At 40.5% G+C, this 16576-nt stretch overlaps 1 protein-coding gene across 1 annotated transcript in view; it reads right to left on the bottom strand.

Annotated features, from left to right (window-relative positions):
- Positions 1-6396: 6396 nt before the first annotated feature.
- ARHGAP42 (Rho GTPase activating protein 42) overlaps positions 6397-16576 on the bottom strand; it is a 154462-nt gene continuing 144282 nt past the window's right edge. The window contains exons 22-24 of the mRNA XM_042862489.1: positions 15473-15535; positions 10441-10520; positions 6397-10213 (exon numbers count right to left, since the gene is read on the bottom strand). Of these exons, the coding sequence (XP_042718423.1) occupies positions 10125-10213; positions 10441-10520; positions 15473-15535 (232 nt within the window). The 3' untranslated portion in view covers positions 6397-10124. The remainder of the gene's footprint in view (positions 10214-10440; positions 10521-15472; positions 15536-16576) is intronic.

Genomic DNA, 16576 nt, shown 5'->3' with positions numbered 1-16576 from the left:
CCTGGGCAGTCCATTCCAGTGCCTGACCACCCTTTCTGAAAAGTAATACTTCCTCATGTCCAGCCTGAATCTCCCCTGCCGTAGCTTGAAACCATTCCCCCTGGTCCTATCACTAATGACACGAGAGAAGAGGCCGACCCCCAGCTCACTACAACCTCCCTTCAGGAAGTTATAGAGAGCAATAAGGTCTCCCCTGAGCCTCCTCTTCTCCAGGCTGAACATTCCCAGCTCCTTCAGCCTCTCCTCATATGGCCTGTGTTCCAGACCCCTCACCAGCTTTGTTGCCCTCCTTTGAACACGTTCCAGGGCCTCAATATCTTTCTTGCAGTGAGGGGCCCAAAACTGGACACAGTACTCGAGGTGCGGCCTCACGAGTGCTGAATATAGGGGAACAATCACCTCTCTGCTCCTGCTTGCAACACTGTTTCTGATGCAAGCCAGGATGCCATTGGCCTTCTTGGCCACCTGGGCACACTGTCGGCTCATGTTCAGCCGAGCATCAATCAATACCCCCAGGTCCATTTCCTCTACGCAGTCCTCCAGCCACACCGCCCCAAGCCTGTAGCGTCGCCTGGGGTTGTTGTGGCCGAAGTGCAGGACCCGGCATTTGGCCTTGTTGAAACTCATCCCATTGGCTCCAGCCCAGCTCTCCAGCCTGTCCAGATCCCTCTTCAGGGCCTCGCTACCCCCAGGCAGATCCACACTTCCAGCCAATTTGGTGTCATCTGCGAATTTACTGAGGGTGCACTCGATGCCCTCATCGAGGTCATCAATAAAGATATTGAAGAGGACAGGCCCCAGCACCGACCCCTGCGGAACACCACTCACGACCGGTCGCCAGCTGGATTTAACTCCATTCACCACCACTCTCTGTGCCCGGCCCTCCAGCCAGCTCCTTACCCAGCCAAGAGTGTACCCATCCAAGCCTCTGGCTGCCAGCTTCTGCAGGAGAATGCTGTGGGAGACAGTGTCAAAGTGTGGTGTGTGTGAATGAGGTGTCACTCCTTGCTCAGGACACATGAAAATGGGGATTGGAACTGGATGATTTTTAGAGTTAATTCCAACCCAAGATATATATTAGTATGCAGATGAAAAGGCTCTGGGTAGACCTCATTGCAGCCTTCCAGTACCTATGGGGAGCTTATAAGCAAAAGGGGGTGTGACTTTTTACACAGTCTGATAGTAATAGGACAAGGTGGAAAGGCTATAAACTAAAAGAGGGGGGATTTAGGTTAGATGTTAGGAAGAAATTCCTTACTCAGAGGGCAGTGAGGCCCTGGCACAGCTGTCCAGAGAGCTGTGGTGCCCCATCCCTGGAGGCACTCAAGGCCAGGCTGGATGGGCCCTGGGCAGCTGAGCTGGTGGGGGCAACCAGCCCACGGCAGGGGTTGGGACTGCATGATCTTTAAGGTCCTTTCTAACCTAAGCCTTTCCGTGGTTCTATGATTCTCTGAGAAGCACTGACCATGGCAATAACAGTGATACTTTGCCACGTTATTTCCACATAGTACAGTACATCTTGAAAGTGATGTTTTGGTTTTGTTTCTGAATGTGTCCCACTTCCTACAAAATACACATTCAGTCAGGGACACCTGCACTGCCATCTTTGTGTACGTCCTCTTATGCAGTGATGCTCCTCTAGGTTGAATGCAATTGTTTCTTTGTCTACGTGTCCAATTTCAGTCTGAATGTTCACTGTTTCCTTCAAAAATGGAGGAGTTTTTAACAAGACATGGTATTGATGAATCTATGAGAGTTAGAGAATTTAACCCATTATTTGAGGTGAGATGTTAAAGGCCCTTGAAGCAGAAGCCTTTGCTTCAGCCTTTGTCTGATAACAGCCTCCTGATGTATTTGCTCACTGCATTTCAGTCTGCAACGACACAGGCGCTGTGGGGATATACTCACCTCTGTGCTAGACTGGTGAGCATGCACTTAAATGCACTGTTAGGTTCTTACACTGATCACCAGCCACTGGCAATGAGGATGGCCCTGCAAGGTGTCAGGAACCCTACCACGCAGTAAGAGGCATGAACTATGATTTCCATGTCAGTGGTGAAGAGGCTGTGGGCATGGAGAAAGCACCAACCCGCTGAGGAGGCTCAGAGGGTTGCTTTTCCTCTGGCATCGCAGGCTCCTGGCTGCACCTTTCTGTGTGTCCCACAGGGAGAAGGCTGACAGGGGCAGTGCCTTGCAAATGGTGGAGAGGCAAAAGCTGCGTTCGTCCCTGCTGCACTGAGATGGGTTTCAGTATGAGGGATGCACACAGATGACACCGTGATAAAGAAACACCCTTTCTTCTTTTTCTCTTTGGACACAAAGTGTCCAGCAGAGTGAATTGCATTACCTAAAACGCATAGCAACATTCACCTGAGGTTCTCATACTGATGCGCTGGCAGATACACAGATGTTAGGTTTCTGAGTTCATTTATCCAGGAAATATTTCAAGTGTCTTCAAACACTGATGAGCAAAACAGTATAGGAAAGGTTTCAGCAGTAGCAGTACCTTAACCTCTTGGTACATCTTGATGGTTTCTGTGTTGCACCAAGAGTAAAATTAATTGTGCTCATTTGTTTTTCATTTTTTTTCCCATTCAAGACAGCACAATTTTTCATATTTACAGAGTAGAACCAGTATTTCTTATAACCAAATATCAGCATCCCTCATGAAAAAGAACAAACACAGAATGACTGTTTAAGCTGTTTCGTGTATTTGCATTTGTTTGCAGTGCCCAATACAACTTAATTTCACCTAATTCTCTGTGGTGTCTTCTGCTGTTTGCCTGGTGCCTCTCAGATGGCCTTAGGAAGTGCTGCCAGAGCCTGCTCTGATGTGTGCCACTTATTTTTTTTGGTGGAATTTCCTTGCCAATAGGAATTCTGCCTGTTCTGTAGTAATTCAGCTCCCACAGTTGTCAGTGCCTCTGTTTCCATTGCTTTGTGCTAAGCTTTACTGTTCAAGCATGCTGAAATCCTAATCTTCATTATCTTTTCGTGAGGTCCTTGCAAACAGCACTTGTTTCATGCTGGGAACCAGCTGCACCCTGCACATGAATTAATTTATTTGGAGAGATCTATCAAGCTCAGGTTTCTTTATCTTTCTTCCGCCTGGGTTTGTGAATTGTCTCCTGGAAGGTTTCTCATGGGGCTGTACAGCTATCTCATCTGCTTACAGACCATGCTCATTTTTCTCTAGCAGTGGTGTAAGTGTGGGCTGAAGTCTTGCAGCTCCTACTCAGTCATGGTGGAAGAGGCATCCTCATTGCCTTTGTCATCCTCATCATCATCTTCATCATCATTACTATCATCCTTATCATCTTCACCATCCTCCTCCTCCTTCTCCCTCTGCTCCCTGCAGCCCTGTGTAGAACCCAGACCTCAGTTCCCTTCCCTGCGTCCCCACCTGCCCGCAGGCTACACCCTTTCACTGCCAGAATGCACACCCTGCGATTTCCAGTCATGTTTGAAAAATCTCCACCATCAAGATAAGCTGCATATTTACCTTGGATTTTTTTTTTTTTTAATTTATTTACTTTTTTGTAAGAAGACAAAAACAATGCTCATCAATAAAAATAAATTGCTAATGCTTTTCATTCAGAGTAGATTCCAATCCCTTATAAGGGCACCTGAGAGCCATTAACAGTAATTTTAAATGAAATATACCCATGAAAGGCAAGTCTAACTAATCAGCTCCTCAATTATACTGGCAGAAAGATGTATTCCAATTACCAAAGCACTTTCAAGTGAATTAAGGCTCCTTTCTATGCCGGCTGTGGAGGTCACTGAACATTCCCATGAATCCTTGCATGTTTACATTAAAAAAGCACACCACGATCTTTGGCAAAGGCACTTGCTCTAGGTTAGCTCAGCTTTTGAGCTTGTTGCAATAAATACAATGGAAAACCGGCCAACCATTGCAAAAATGTCAAGAATATCTTTCAATATTTTTCTTTCCATATCAGTGTTTAATCCAAATTGCATAGCTTTATGAATGTGAAATTATAGAAAGTGCAAATACACACTTATCATGTTTAATAAGCACAATGTTCATGCTCGAAAGGAAGATGGATTTTGAGGGTGCGAATCACGCCCAACTCACACAGAAACATTTCCAGCTCAGACCCAAACACTGCGCTCTGCTCTGTACATATCCATGTCCACATGCACTGCTGTATGCATCCACTTCCCATCAGCCCAACCCCACAGGGACTTGGAACTGCTGTGCTGGAGCATCTCTGTTCACACCTTAACTATTCCACAAACCAACTGCTTGACAAGTCCCACTACTGCAGTTGCAGTACTGCAAGATCAAGCCATAGAATCATATAGTGGTTTGGATCTCATATTCGAGATGGTGTCTCTCAAGGATGGAGGGTGAGAACCACATCTCTTGACATGCTGGCCATGCTTCTTTTGATGCAGCCCAGGATATGACTGGCTTTCTGGCTGCAAGGGCACATTACTAGTTCATGTTTGTTCATCAGTATGCCCAGCTCCTTCTTTTTAGGACTGCTCTCAATCCATGCATCTCCCAGTCTGTACAAACATCTGGGATTGCCCTGACCCAAGTGCAACATCTTGTACTTGGCCTTTTTCAATGTCATTAGGTTCACCTAGGCCCACTTCTTCAGCTTTTGTAAGTCTCTTTGAATGACATCCCTTCCTTCTGTCCTATAACTGCAGCACTCAGCTTGGGTTCATCAGCAAACTTGCTAACGGTGCACTTGATCCCATATCTATGTCACTGATAAATAGTACCGTTCTCAACGCAGAACTCTAAAGGACAGCACTTGTTACTGAAGGCCACTTGTATGTTAAACCATTGACCACAACTCCCTGAATAACAAGTGTTATTATTTTGAGGGGAAAAATAGGTTCAGTCAGAGTCCAAGATTAAAAATAATGGAGGCCAGTCTCTGTAGGAAGTTCTTTTATTTTTAAAAACATTTATCAGATTTTTGAAATACAGTGTAAAGTACAATATAAACTACAATATAGAATTATGTCTGCAAGTCAGCTTATGCATGTCGTGCCAGTTATTTACACGTAGATATATACAGAGTGCAGATAATTATTGAAACCACACCACAAAATAAACAAAGAGTTCAATAAGATAATTTAGTAGGACTTTATTAAATATATATATATATAGTAAGTGATTGTATATACTTTCCTATTAAAATACCATATAGTATCTAAAGTAACCCCTATAAACTCTAATACCTCCAAAATTGTCATAAATATGCTTGGAAAATTGAAACTATCTGTTTGCCCTCTCCAGCTGCTCTGCCTTTTGCTATAACATAAACTCTTGTAGCGCTGAGATCATTTTGCAGCCTTTGGTGACAGAACTTTAATGACAACTCTTGATACAACACTTGCAGAAAAGCTCAGTTGCAGAACAGCTTTCAGCTGAGACATCCAGGGGTTAAAGCACCATTCTCTATACTTAAAATAACTAAGGCTATCCAGCGGCTTATTAAATACTGCCACATATAGGACAAAGAAAACAATGCTATTATCTTCAGTGACTGAATTACAACATTGTATTAGTAGCTGTTTGGATACCAAGCATCTTATTAAAACAAAACAAAGCAAACTCCCAAGGCCCGTGCAAAATCCTGTGCAAAAAGAGACCTCCGGACCTGTGCCGACACAGCCTGATCAACAGTCTGACTTTTGCATGAACAGAAACTGGAAGGGCTGCAGCACCAGTGGCTGCATGACCATGAGTGCAGGACTGAATGCTGCTTATTGCTTTTCATCTGGTAACTGAATGATTCACACAGGGCACTGCTGAAAACAAAAGGATAATGCCAAGCCATAGCATGTTTTCCCATTCGCAGAATATTCTAATTTATTTCATGAGGGCTTCTGGCCAGCAAAACCTCACTATAAATTGCCCAAGGTCTACCTTTGAGCTCACTAGAACTCTGAGAGCTTCCATCAGCGGAGATAGCCCTCCAGCTGAGGCCAAGCTCCCTTACTGCCTTTTTCCCTGCTCAGTCCCAAACCGTACCAACTGTTACCTTAGGAAAAGAAGCATGAAGAACAATGGACTTTTGGGCTTCAACATTTATTTGGTTCCTGTCTTATTAAGTAGAAAACAGACAAGTGAAAGAAGGTCGCAAAAATCCAATTGCTGCCACATAATGCTTTTCTTCTTGTTTTAACTACTGTTCTGAACTGCTGAATTTTGCAGCTTCTCTTCCTAATGAATCTTTTCTAAAGGTACATTAAAACAAACCCAATTGCAGGTGAATAACAGTTTATCAACAAAAATATATATAAGAGGAAAATAAGTTACTATTCCTATCACAGAGTAGCACTGGTCAGCAAACCTGTGTGTCATTTTTTCCAGAGATAATAAAACAAACGAACTTTATAGATCAGGTGGGGACTTAAGACAGCTACGGTTTAATTTAAGAGTTTTGTTACATAGAACTCTAAATGCCAAAGTATGGCAAAAACATTATAACACTGAACTCACAGAAATTACATCAAAAATATTTGTTCATCTTTATCATCATTAATAAGAAGTGTGAATATAAAATATTAATATACTTTACTTATTTATCATACAATACATCAGTCCTTCACACTATTTTGGTTCATGCTGTACTGCAACATGTACCAAAAGTTTAACATAGAATAAACAGGGCTAATGACATAAGATCTGGGTACAGATATTTTCACAACAAACAGCCATCATGTATTATCTACCTGCAGTCCTACAGTGATATTCAGAGAAAACTCCACATCCTCTTATAAAGTAGAATGGAAAGAAAATTTAAAAAGTAGACATTGCTTGTGGAGTGAATCTGACTTTAATTAAAAAAAACACAAAACAAAACAGTAAACCAATACAATGAACTAATTTAGTTCAGCTTACCTAATTTTCTGGTAAGGCACTATCTGAGTATTGTATCTTCATTTAAATGTTACATGGATTTCTGCTGCTCTACAGTTATGAGAAGGGATATATGGCCAGGGATCATGAGATGACCACAGTGCTGCTCTCTTTCATTCCAGTTTGTGAACACCGTTATTTAACTTTCCAGATCTTGTGGAGAAAAACTCCCTCTTGGAAAGTCAGAGAAGAGCTGAGGCATCCACAACTCATAGCATGGTAATACAGAAAATGCTTGTTACGTACCGTGGAGAAAGAAACAGAACAACCCTCATATCCAGCACTGCTAACTGTAATTAAAAAACGATGTAACACTTTCAGATGGAATTGCCATTTTAAATCTAAGCTATTTTCAAATTATTTATGTGATCATCAGAAGGGCCTGAAAAAGTGCCCAGCCTTAAAGAGGAGAAGACAGATTTGTTCGGTGCGCAACTGAATTAATGAAATCCACCTTCTGATGAAACTATCTTTGCAGTTGAATTTTGTGTCTAACATGGGATGAGTGTATGGGAACAGACCATCCCTCCTCTACAGTGATTCCTCCCAGTACTTCCACAACCTTTCCCTCAATGCTTACAGGCTCCGTAACTGAACTTTGCATTTTTATTTTAGCTTTATATGAACTTAGCATCTTTGAGTCCTCTAGCTTGCACTCAGATCAGCTGGCTACAGAACCTACTACTGAGAACACCCAGACAAATGCACAGACTGAGGCAAAGCAAATAAGAGCAAGAATTTCCTATTTCACTGTTTCTCAAGAATTTCACAATTAAATTCCTCCATGATGTTCAACAGAGGCCAGTCCGCCTGCTCCAACTGACAGACCCACATTTCTCCACACAGGTGATACACATGCAAGGCCTCGTGTCTCTGCTTGCAGCTGTTTCCCTCCCTGCTCCTTTTCCCACAGCAGCACTGCTCCTGGGCACATCCCCAGCGGTAAGCTTTCTGACACCTTGCAATTTTTGGATTATGAAATAAAGCAAAGACACAACCAAACCCTTTTTGATCTTCTCAGGGCAGAGAAAGCTGCAGGAGTACATTAGAAAAAGAAATGCTGGCTTGCTTTAAAATCAAGAAAGGCTCAGTCTGATGAGAAAAGTCAGAATCATAGAGTCATAGAATCATTCCACACTTTCTTTCACATCTGCTCTGGGTAAATGCAATGAGCCCACATCTTTGCTTCCACTGCCTGTGATGAACATTTCATCAGCATGTACTGAGCACAGCTTTGGGACCTAATCATAAAATCATAGAGTCTCCTGAGATGGAAGGGACCCCCAAGGATCACTGAGTCCAACTCGTGGCTCCGCACAGGACCACCCAAAAATCAGACTGTATGTCTGAGAGCGCTGTCTAAATGCTCTTTGAACTCCAGCAGCTGGGGGCAATGCCCACAGCCTTGGGCAGCCTGTTCCATGCCCACCACCCTCTGGTGCAGAACCTCTTCCTGATACCCAATCTGACCCTCGCCTTTGAATCTCCTTAGAGTGAAGAAAGGACCCAGGTCAGTGTATCACTAATTCAAGCAACTTGTTCTCAAACTGCCTGCAGTCAGCTTTACTCACTCTAGCCTCGATTAATGTCACAGGATCCCCATCAGAAACAGCAGAAGGATGCTCCTCTAGGCTCTCCCCTTTCTGTTGCACTGCTAATACTTTCAACAGCAGAAGGTCCTGCGGGCTTCTGCCATCAGCCTGAATTCCAACAAAGAATTGCTCTGCAAAAGTCATGCTCTATGTATGTGCGCTTCTTTATGTTGGCAGAAAAATCTATTTTCTAATTTAAACTAGAAAAAGTCTATGGAAGAAAAAGAAGCTATTAGTAGATTACTGCTGGTTTCAGTCCTAACAGTTCTTAAACTTTCTGGAAGCAGTGTACACCTTAGAAATTAATAGAAGGTTTATACGTTGCTTACTCCTACTGCACAAAGAACGAAGGCTGGGTAACTATGAAACAGTGAATTCTTTCTGTACCAACACTGAAAAATTGTTCATGCAGTGCCTAAGTCTCTTCTTTCTCAGTAGAGCACAGCAACAAGACAACTAAGCACTGCATGTTTTCCTATCAACGTGTGCAAGAAAGATGCTCTGGTTTAGAAAGCTGCTTATATTTTCTGGTTTGGGGCTGTCTTCCTTATTTTTTTTCTTCCAGTCCCTCCATACAAACGATAGGCATTTACAAAAACAGTATTAGCTAGTTATTTTTATTCTGTGGAATGGGGGAAACATTTGCCAAATACACTGTATACTTTTATTGCTATATGGAGCTTTTGGCACCCAGAGCTTATAAAATTTCCTACTTCACAGGGTATTGTCTTATTCACAATGGAAAAACTTGAAAAGGACTCAGTTACATTTTATGTCTCGTTTAGAAACCTATCGCACTTTTCCATCGCTCATTTGGTATCTACCAATCATTCCAGATTCAGTATCTCCTTGTTTCCTACAACTGCTGCTCTGAGATATACTGAGATTATCTCCCATCTGGCTGGTAACACGGAAATACAAGTTATTGTTATTTATATTCACACTGAAAGGAGGAAATAAATCTAACAAGTAATTGAATGAAACATTCATTAAACATCACATTTTGAACAAGCATTTACTGCTCAGGCAGTAATCTGATTTCACTACCAGTTACATTTATTCTATAACATACTGTGATCTCAATGACTAACAGAAATTCAAACTTCTGATTTATGGAAGAATAGTTTCTTATTTGAAATGATTAGGACTAACCTCAGAATCAAATTTTGTAAGGAAGCATTCAGATCACAATGCATCACTTATATTATGAACATTTTCATATTAAAAATATTGATTCCAAGAAATGTCATAGAGTGCATTCCCTCCAAACTTCACACTTCTGTGAGCAACATCCTAGGACCTGAAGGTCTGCAGCTAAGTGGCAACTTTTCTGATTTTATTGCTCTAGTGTTCCTTACCCATAAAAGAAGAACAGAACAACCTTTTGCAAACAATGGAAGTTATTTAAACAGAGTACCGTCCTCAGTACAGTAACTGTTAACTGTTTCATTACATTCTGTTCCGCTGATAGGGAGCCATGTAACCTGCAGCTGCAGTATCTGAAGGAAATCTACCACTCTCAGCTAACGAGCTGATCCCATATCTGTGTCAGATAAAAAATCAGAGTGCTTATTATTTGTTACCATGGATACCATGAAGATATTGCTGTCCACTAAAGATTACTAGAGGAAGACGACATAATTTTCGGGAACGAGTCCTGTTTTGCCTTCATAAGTTGCTTTTAACCAGCCTGGTTCCACTGATGGATACACTGCAAAAAAAACAATCAAGCAAAACATATTTACAGTAAATATTTATAGTTAACAGATCTCATATGTGGTTCATATATTTATTCAAATGGCGTTTATTCAATAGCAATATAAAAAACAGGCAAAAACTGAGAGTTGAATTACACTCTTATCTTGCAGATACAGTTCAGGTTTTGTTTTATTTTCATTTGTTGGATTAAACGTAAACAAGGAATGTAAAACATCTTACCATTGGAAAATATTGCTCCCTGTGGGAAAGACAGCTCATGACTGTGCTCAGCCTTGCAGGAATACATGGCTTTTGCTTGTCTGAAATAAAAAAATAAGAAAAAAATCATATGAAAAAATGAAGTTAAAACCTGGGAAATGTAGGATAATCTTTCGCAGAAGTACAGAATCACAGAATGTCCTGGGTTGGAAGGGATCTCAAGGATCATGAATCTCCAACCCCCTGTCACATGAAGAGCCACCAACCTCCCCATTTAATACCAGACCAGGCTGCCCAGGGCCCCATCCAATCTGGCCTTGAACACCTCCAGGGATGGGGCATCCACAACCTCTCTGGGCAGCCTGTTCCAGCACCTCACCACTCATAGTAAAGAACTTCCCCTGACATCCAACCTAAATCTTCTCTCTCTCAACTTAAAACCATTGCCCATTGTCCTGAGGTCAACTTAAAACCATCTCCCCTTGTCTTGAAGATGATAACAACTCATTACACAGTAGTTCAGAGGAGCAGAATTACAGGATCCTAGTTTACCAGGGGTTACCAACTATGTTACTGTAGAAAAGAGACCTACATCCTACTTAGAAACTTCAACTGGAACACTGTAACTGTTAAAATAGTTGAAGAGTATTTGAAATTATCCTTCAAATGTACATGGATTGAAAAAGTTGCTTGAAACAAGTTATGAACTGCTTGGAGAGAATTCCAAAGAGATCAGCAAGTCATCAAGGGCTCACAACCATGATTTGAGATAAAATAGAGTTGATTAGTCTACAGAAGAAAATAATAAATGTAAGGTAAATATGACACAAAAAAAGGAGAAATGTGTCCTCCAGGATGATTCAATTGCAGCATAGCAGATTGAGGTGTCTGGAATGAGGTTCAGGCTAAGCCACCTCATTCAGCTTGTCTATAAACAAGCTACATGTCCAGCTCAGCTGGCTCTCAAGGTCTGGGTTCTGTTCTGGTGGATATTTACTTGAAAGTGCAACAAATGGCTCTCCAGTTTCCACTGCCTGTAATGAAACATTCAATAACATATTTTCTTAAAGTAGAACAATAGACAGCTTATGTCTTTTAATTTATAGCTGCCTCGTTACTGTAATACAGGCATGATTTTGAACTTTATTAATTTCACCACTTTGTGGCTATCAAGCCAGTTTCCCATGTTAAGAATGGAACATCTGAGAAACACTGATAAAAGACATCTAAGGCAACTGTAAAGCAGAATCACAATATCTGAATGAGGCAGAATTATTTAAGTTATTCTCAAAACAAAGCGTGTTGTTTTTTCATGTCCTTAGAAAATGTAAAATGAAATTTTCTCCTTTATGCTTCTATGTTTACTAAACTATTCTGCTTTCAGCTTCTAATTTTTTGTGATCCAAATATGTTTGTTTTAAAGTAAATATGAGACAAGAAAACATAGACTCTGATTTGCTCAGCTCTGGAAAGAGAAAGCTACTGAGCATTTGACATCATACAAATATAGATGCACAAAGTATAAAAAAATCACCTTTGCAGAAGCTCACGAATTATCTTCTCCACATTGTCTTCCCACTACCTTGCTCCTGACACAGAATCTAGGGATATTTACTCATAATTCTGGAGCAATTTTCAAGCACTGGCTTATTCCTTCCATATCTAACTTTATTATTTAGGTTGTTTGTGTTACTTATTATTCACTTCAGTGCCATCTATCTGGAAGCATAGCAAGGAAATACGATTACAGATTCTTTGGCAGCATTTAGTAGATAAACTAAATGCTGAAAATCACATTCTCTTTTATGGTGTTAATACTCTCCTCCCTGCAAATAAGGCTGCTTGTTAAAAAGCATGTGATGACATCATGATCATTTATTATGGCTCTTTTAAGATGATGCTGAACACCTCAGAAGAGTGTGATTCATGTTTTTAAGTTAAGAGAAAAAAAAAACATTTCTGGTACCCACGTTTCCTAGAACTTCCTCCTTTTCATGATTTCACTGGATAGACTTTTCCCTTTTGCTGCTTTTTATTATGTTTGTTGTCACAGAATCATAAAGTTTGGAAAAGGCCACTAAGATCACCTATTCCAACCACAACGAGCCCCCATATAAGCCCATGATAAATTTATACTAGTGGCCAAAGGCCAAAATTATTTTGCCTGACTACACCTTACACATGGTCAGCAATACCTGAGATACTTTTGGTAACCTATTTTTAAAGTTACAAATACGCTTTAAAATTATGCTCCTGCCCTAGTGAGTTTTCAATCTACAAAGAGACAGAGAGAAGCCAGAAATACCTTAATGCTACCGTCTGGGAGATGGGTGATTGATAGACTTGAAGTCAGAAGGGAAGGAATGGGAAAAATGAGAAGTGAAAGCAACTGTGCGATGGAAAAAAAAAGAGAGCACAGGCTGGGAAGAGGATAAAATTTTGGTCTTATCTGCCCAATCGTGAAGGGTGCAGTGGCCTCTCATTCTGCCACGTTCTAACTATCATAAATCTTTTCAAATTAGTGCCACTATGAAGGCAGGTACTGGTGTACAGAAAGACAGATAAAAGCTGCCTCAAATAATGATCCAGCATTAAAAAAAATAAAATGTGTATGGGGATGCAACTTTCCTGGTACATAGAGGACATCATACAAAGTCAGACAGAGTTGGGGCAAACACTACCAGGAAGACTGAATTATGGAAATCTAGGTCACTGTGGTTGTGAAGCATCAATTGTGAGATTATCCAAATCACAGAATGATAGAATCAGAGAATCACCAACATTTGGAAAGACCTACAAGATCACCCAGTCCAACCATCCACCCATCACCAATAGTTCTCACTACACCATGTCCCTCAACACAAAATCCAAACGTTTCTTGAACATCTCCAAGGGTTGGTGACTCCACCACCTCCCTGGGCAGCCCATTCCACCGCCCGACCACCCATTCAAACAAGTAGCATTTCCTAATGTCCAGCCTGAATCTCCCCTGGTGCAACTTGAAGCCATTCCCTCTCATCCTATCACTGTTACTCGAGAGAAGAGGCTGACCCCCAGCGCGCTACAACCTCCCTTCAGGTAGTTAAAGAGAATGAACAGAAATATGCTGGAATACATGAGCCAAAATGAGACTGCAAAGCTGTAGATGTACTTTTGATCTGTACAGGTAATTATGAAATACCATTTCAGGCAACAAACGCATCAAGACAGGATTAAACTACTTAAACAATGCTGTGCACAGGTAAGCAGTAGCTATACATTTTGAAATCAGTTATTTACAGCACTGTAAACTGACCCTTCACAGAGACCATCACAGTCCTCACTTAAATATTTCTGATATCAAATGAGACTGCCTTACATTCTACCTTGCATATGCTTATTGCATAGGAGAAATAGGAATCTAAAAGGCCCGTCTACTGTGTGGATCAAATGTAATTACCATGATTTCAGATCAAAATAGACTACTCTAAGGATTTAATTCAGTCTTCATGATCATAGCATGCATGAAAGGCAAATAAGAGCTGGCTCTGAATTGCAAAATCTCAGTCAGACTTGAGCATTAGAAGAACAGCTGAGCTACCTTTTATTTCTTCCTCATTTTGCCTGCTGACCTCTCTTTTTCCATTCTCCTTGTTATTGTTGCTCTTCTGCTTTCTCAGGAAGGCTGAAGTGGAGGAGCTATTAAGCCTTTCAGTATTTTCTGCTATCTTATTTGCTTCTCATATCCATTATCAACTGCTACATTTTTCCTTTGTCAGATTTTGGCTTCTTACATGCTTTTTATATATAGGTAGAGATGACACAGGTTCTAAGGGAACGTTAGCAGAGAGTTTACAAGAAGGGAGCAAAACAAAATAAGAGAAGGAACAAAAGTGGAGGTAAAATGATGCAGCACTGGTGAACCAGTCATTGCTCTTGGCTCAGGTCACTGGCCAATGAACATTCCAGTTTCTTCTTTTATACTTTTATTCCCTAAATTAATGCCCTCCCCTTCTCATCCTGTTTCTCTCCTCGCCACACTAAAAGTTTTCTCACATTTCATCTACCACACAGAAAGAACAGCCTTGATTCCCGTAAACTGTTTCCCTTGAACAAAACCAGTGAGTCTTTCCAGGTCAGCCTTCTCTTTCTCTCCACTGCCACATTTGTCAGAGAAGATGGTTGTATTCCCTACTGCATATCTCAGCACATGTTGGCATCTTTGTTTACAGCTACGCTACTTTATTATCAACTTTAGATTAATGGATCGATACTATGTTTTATTTTTTCTGTTGCTAAGCAGTTCCAGTAAGATGACTGTACCAGAGTAAAATGATGGACCAAAACATACATTCTGTCTCAAAAGATTTGAGATGCAGAGACGGTGAAAAGACAGAACCTTTCCCACACACAATTATTTGACTTGAATCTAATAATTAAGGCCATTAGCAATATAGAAAGTACTACTGCTTCCTTGGTGAACATGTATCAGAACATTCTAGCTTCATTTCGTGTGGAAATGGATCAAGTCCACTGAATAACTGCATACATTTACAAGGAAAATTTAAATAATTCCTGATGCAGACTATCAAGAACAAGGGGCAACTGTTTCTCTGGACAGGAACTAAGGGATGGGAGAGATCCTGATTAAACTAATCCTGAGCTTTGTAAAGTAGATGCTATTCAATACTTGACCACATGAGCAAATTATCATAAACTATCATGTTTGCTACTCTGCTGGAAGGATGTATATAACAGAAAGCTGAACAGAGTAAGTGAAGTGCCCTCATCTTCTTAATTTTCTTTTATAGCTGTATCTTTAAGCAGATCACTAACCTGAGCATCTCTCACTGCAACTTCAGCAGGGGACAGAATAGTTAGGAAGGCTGTTACTTTATATTAGCTTTAGTTTTCTTCCATAAAAAGAATGAGTATAAAAAATAACAGAAGTTTTGTGTGCCACAAGATGCTGCCCAGAAGACACACAACAAAGCTCCAACACTTCCATTTCAGTCTCTGGAGCCAGGAAAATACAGAGGATTTTACAATTTGTTTAACAGTAAGAAGCACTTACCGTCCTGAAGACACTTGTTTAAGTGAACCAGCACTTTCAAACAACTGGGCTCTTGCAGCCACTCTGAAAATAAGAAAGTACCTTCCTTTACACTTTGCTTATTAATTAAAGTCACAAACTAATTTTGCTTTCAACCATCTAAAGACATGGAAACATCTTATTTTTTAGGACTGCTGCAAGTATTCACTTTGAAAACAAGAGGAAATTCAAAAACCTCCCTTTAAGTACATAATCAGCAGAATTTTTATGGACATAACCTATCTTAGTCCACTGAATTCCACATGCACCAGAGCCTTGCTGAGTCAGCAAGAAGGAAAACCTCATCACTCTCTATATAAACATTTATTCTTGAATGCTAAATAGAGATAGGCTGGAAGTGCTCTTACTGCCAGCATGCTGGGCTGTGCAGGTGATTTTCTGTTTAAGTTAAGATGAACAGCTAAGACTGTGAAATGATTACAGTAATGTATTCCAGTTTAAAAATTGGAGAGACTGAATGGAGTCCTTCAGTATTTGGAGAACTTCTTGGTGCTCTGCTGTTCTGGAAATTTCTTACTCCCACGAACACATGAAGTCTGGGTTAGATTCAGGATTACAGCAAAATCACATTTTTAAGAAACACATTCTTAAGGTTATGTTATAAGCACTAAGAAACATTTGAAAGCAAAATCTCAACAACCTAAATTTCAACTTCTATTGCTGAGGACTGCCTTCTTCTCAAGAAAAAAAAAAAAAAACAAAATAACAACAAAACAAGCAAACAAACAAAAAAACCCATAAGAAAATAAACACGCATCTCAACCCCTGATCATACAACAGCAGAAGAAATTTCAGAGAAGTGTTTTTTTACTTTGCTCCAATTTTTGGCTCACATAAATAAAATCTGTTGATCTTCTTGACATAACAGCATGGACAGTAAGCTACAATTGTGCTCCTTGATCAATTGCCAAAAGAATGAGAGATAATAATTCTAATCACTTTCCAAAAATCCAAGTCTTCATTATGGACCTTATCTACAGGCTAATGAAGTAAATGGCAGTCTTTCAATTGACTTTAGACTGTCAGTGTCTCCGCTGTTTATAATTTTGATTAATTTTGATAAAT

The sequence above is a fragment of the Lagopus leucura genome, unplaced genomic scaffold (assembly GCF_019238085.1).
Source record: "Lagopus leucura isolate 7727_CA_CO unplaced genomic scaffold, USGS_WTPT01 Super-Scaffold_702, whole genome shotgun sequence".
Taxonomy (NCBI): domain Eukaryota; kingdom Metazoa; phylum Chordata; class Aves; order Galliformes; family Phasianidae; genus Lagopus; species Lagopus leucura.
The sequence above is the reverse complement of the archived record's forward strand: the minus strand, read 5'-3'. Positions and strand labels throughout refer to the sequence as shown.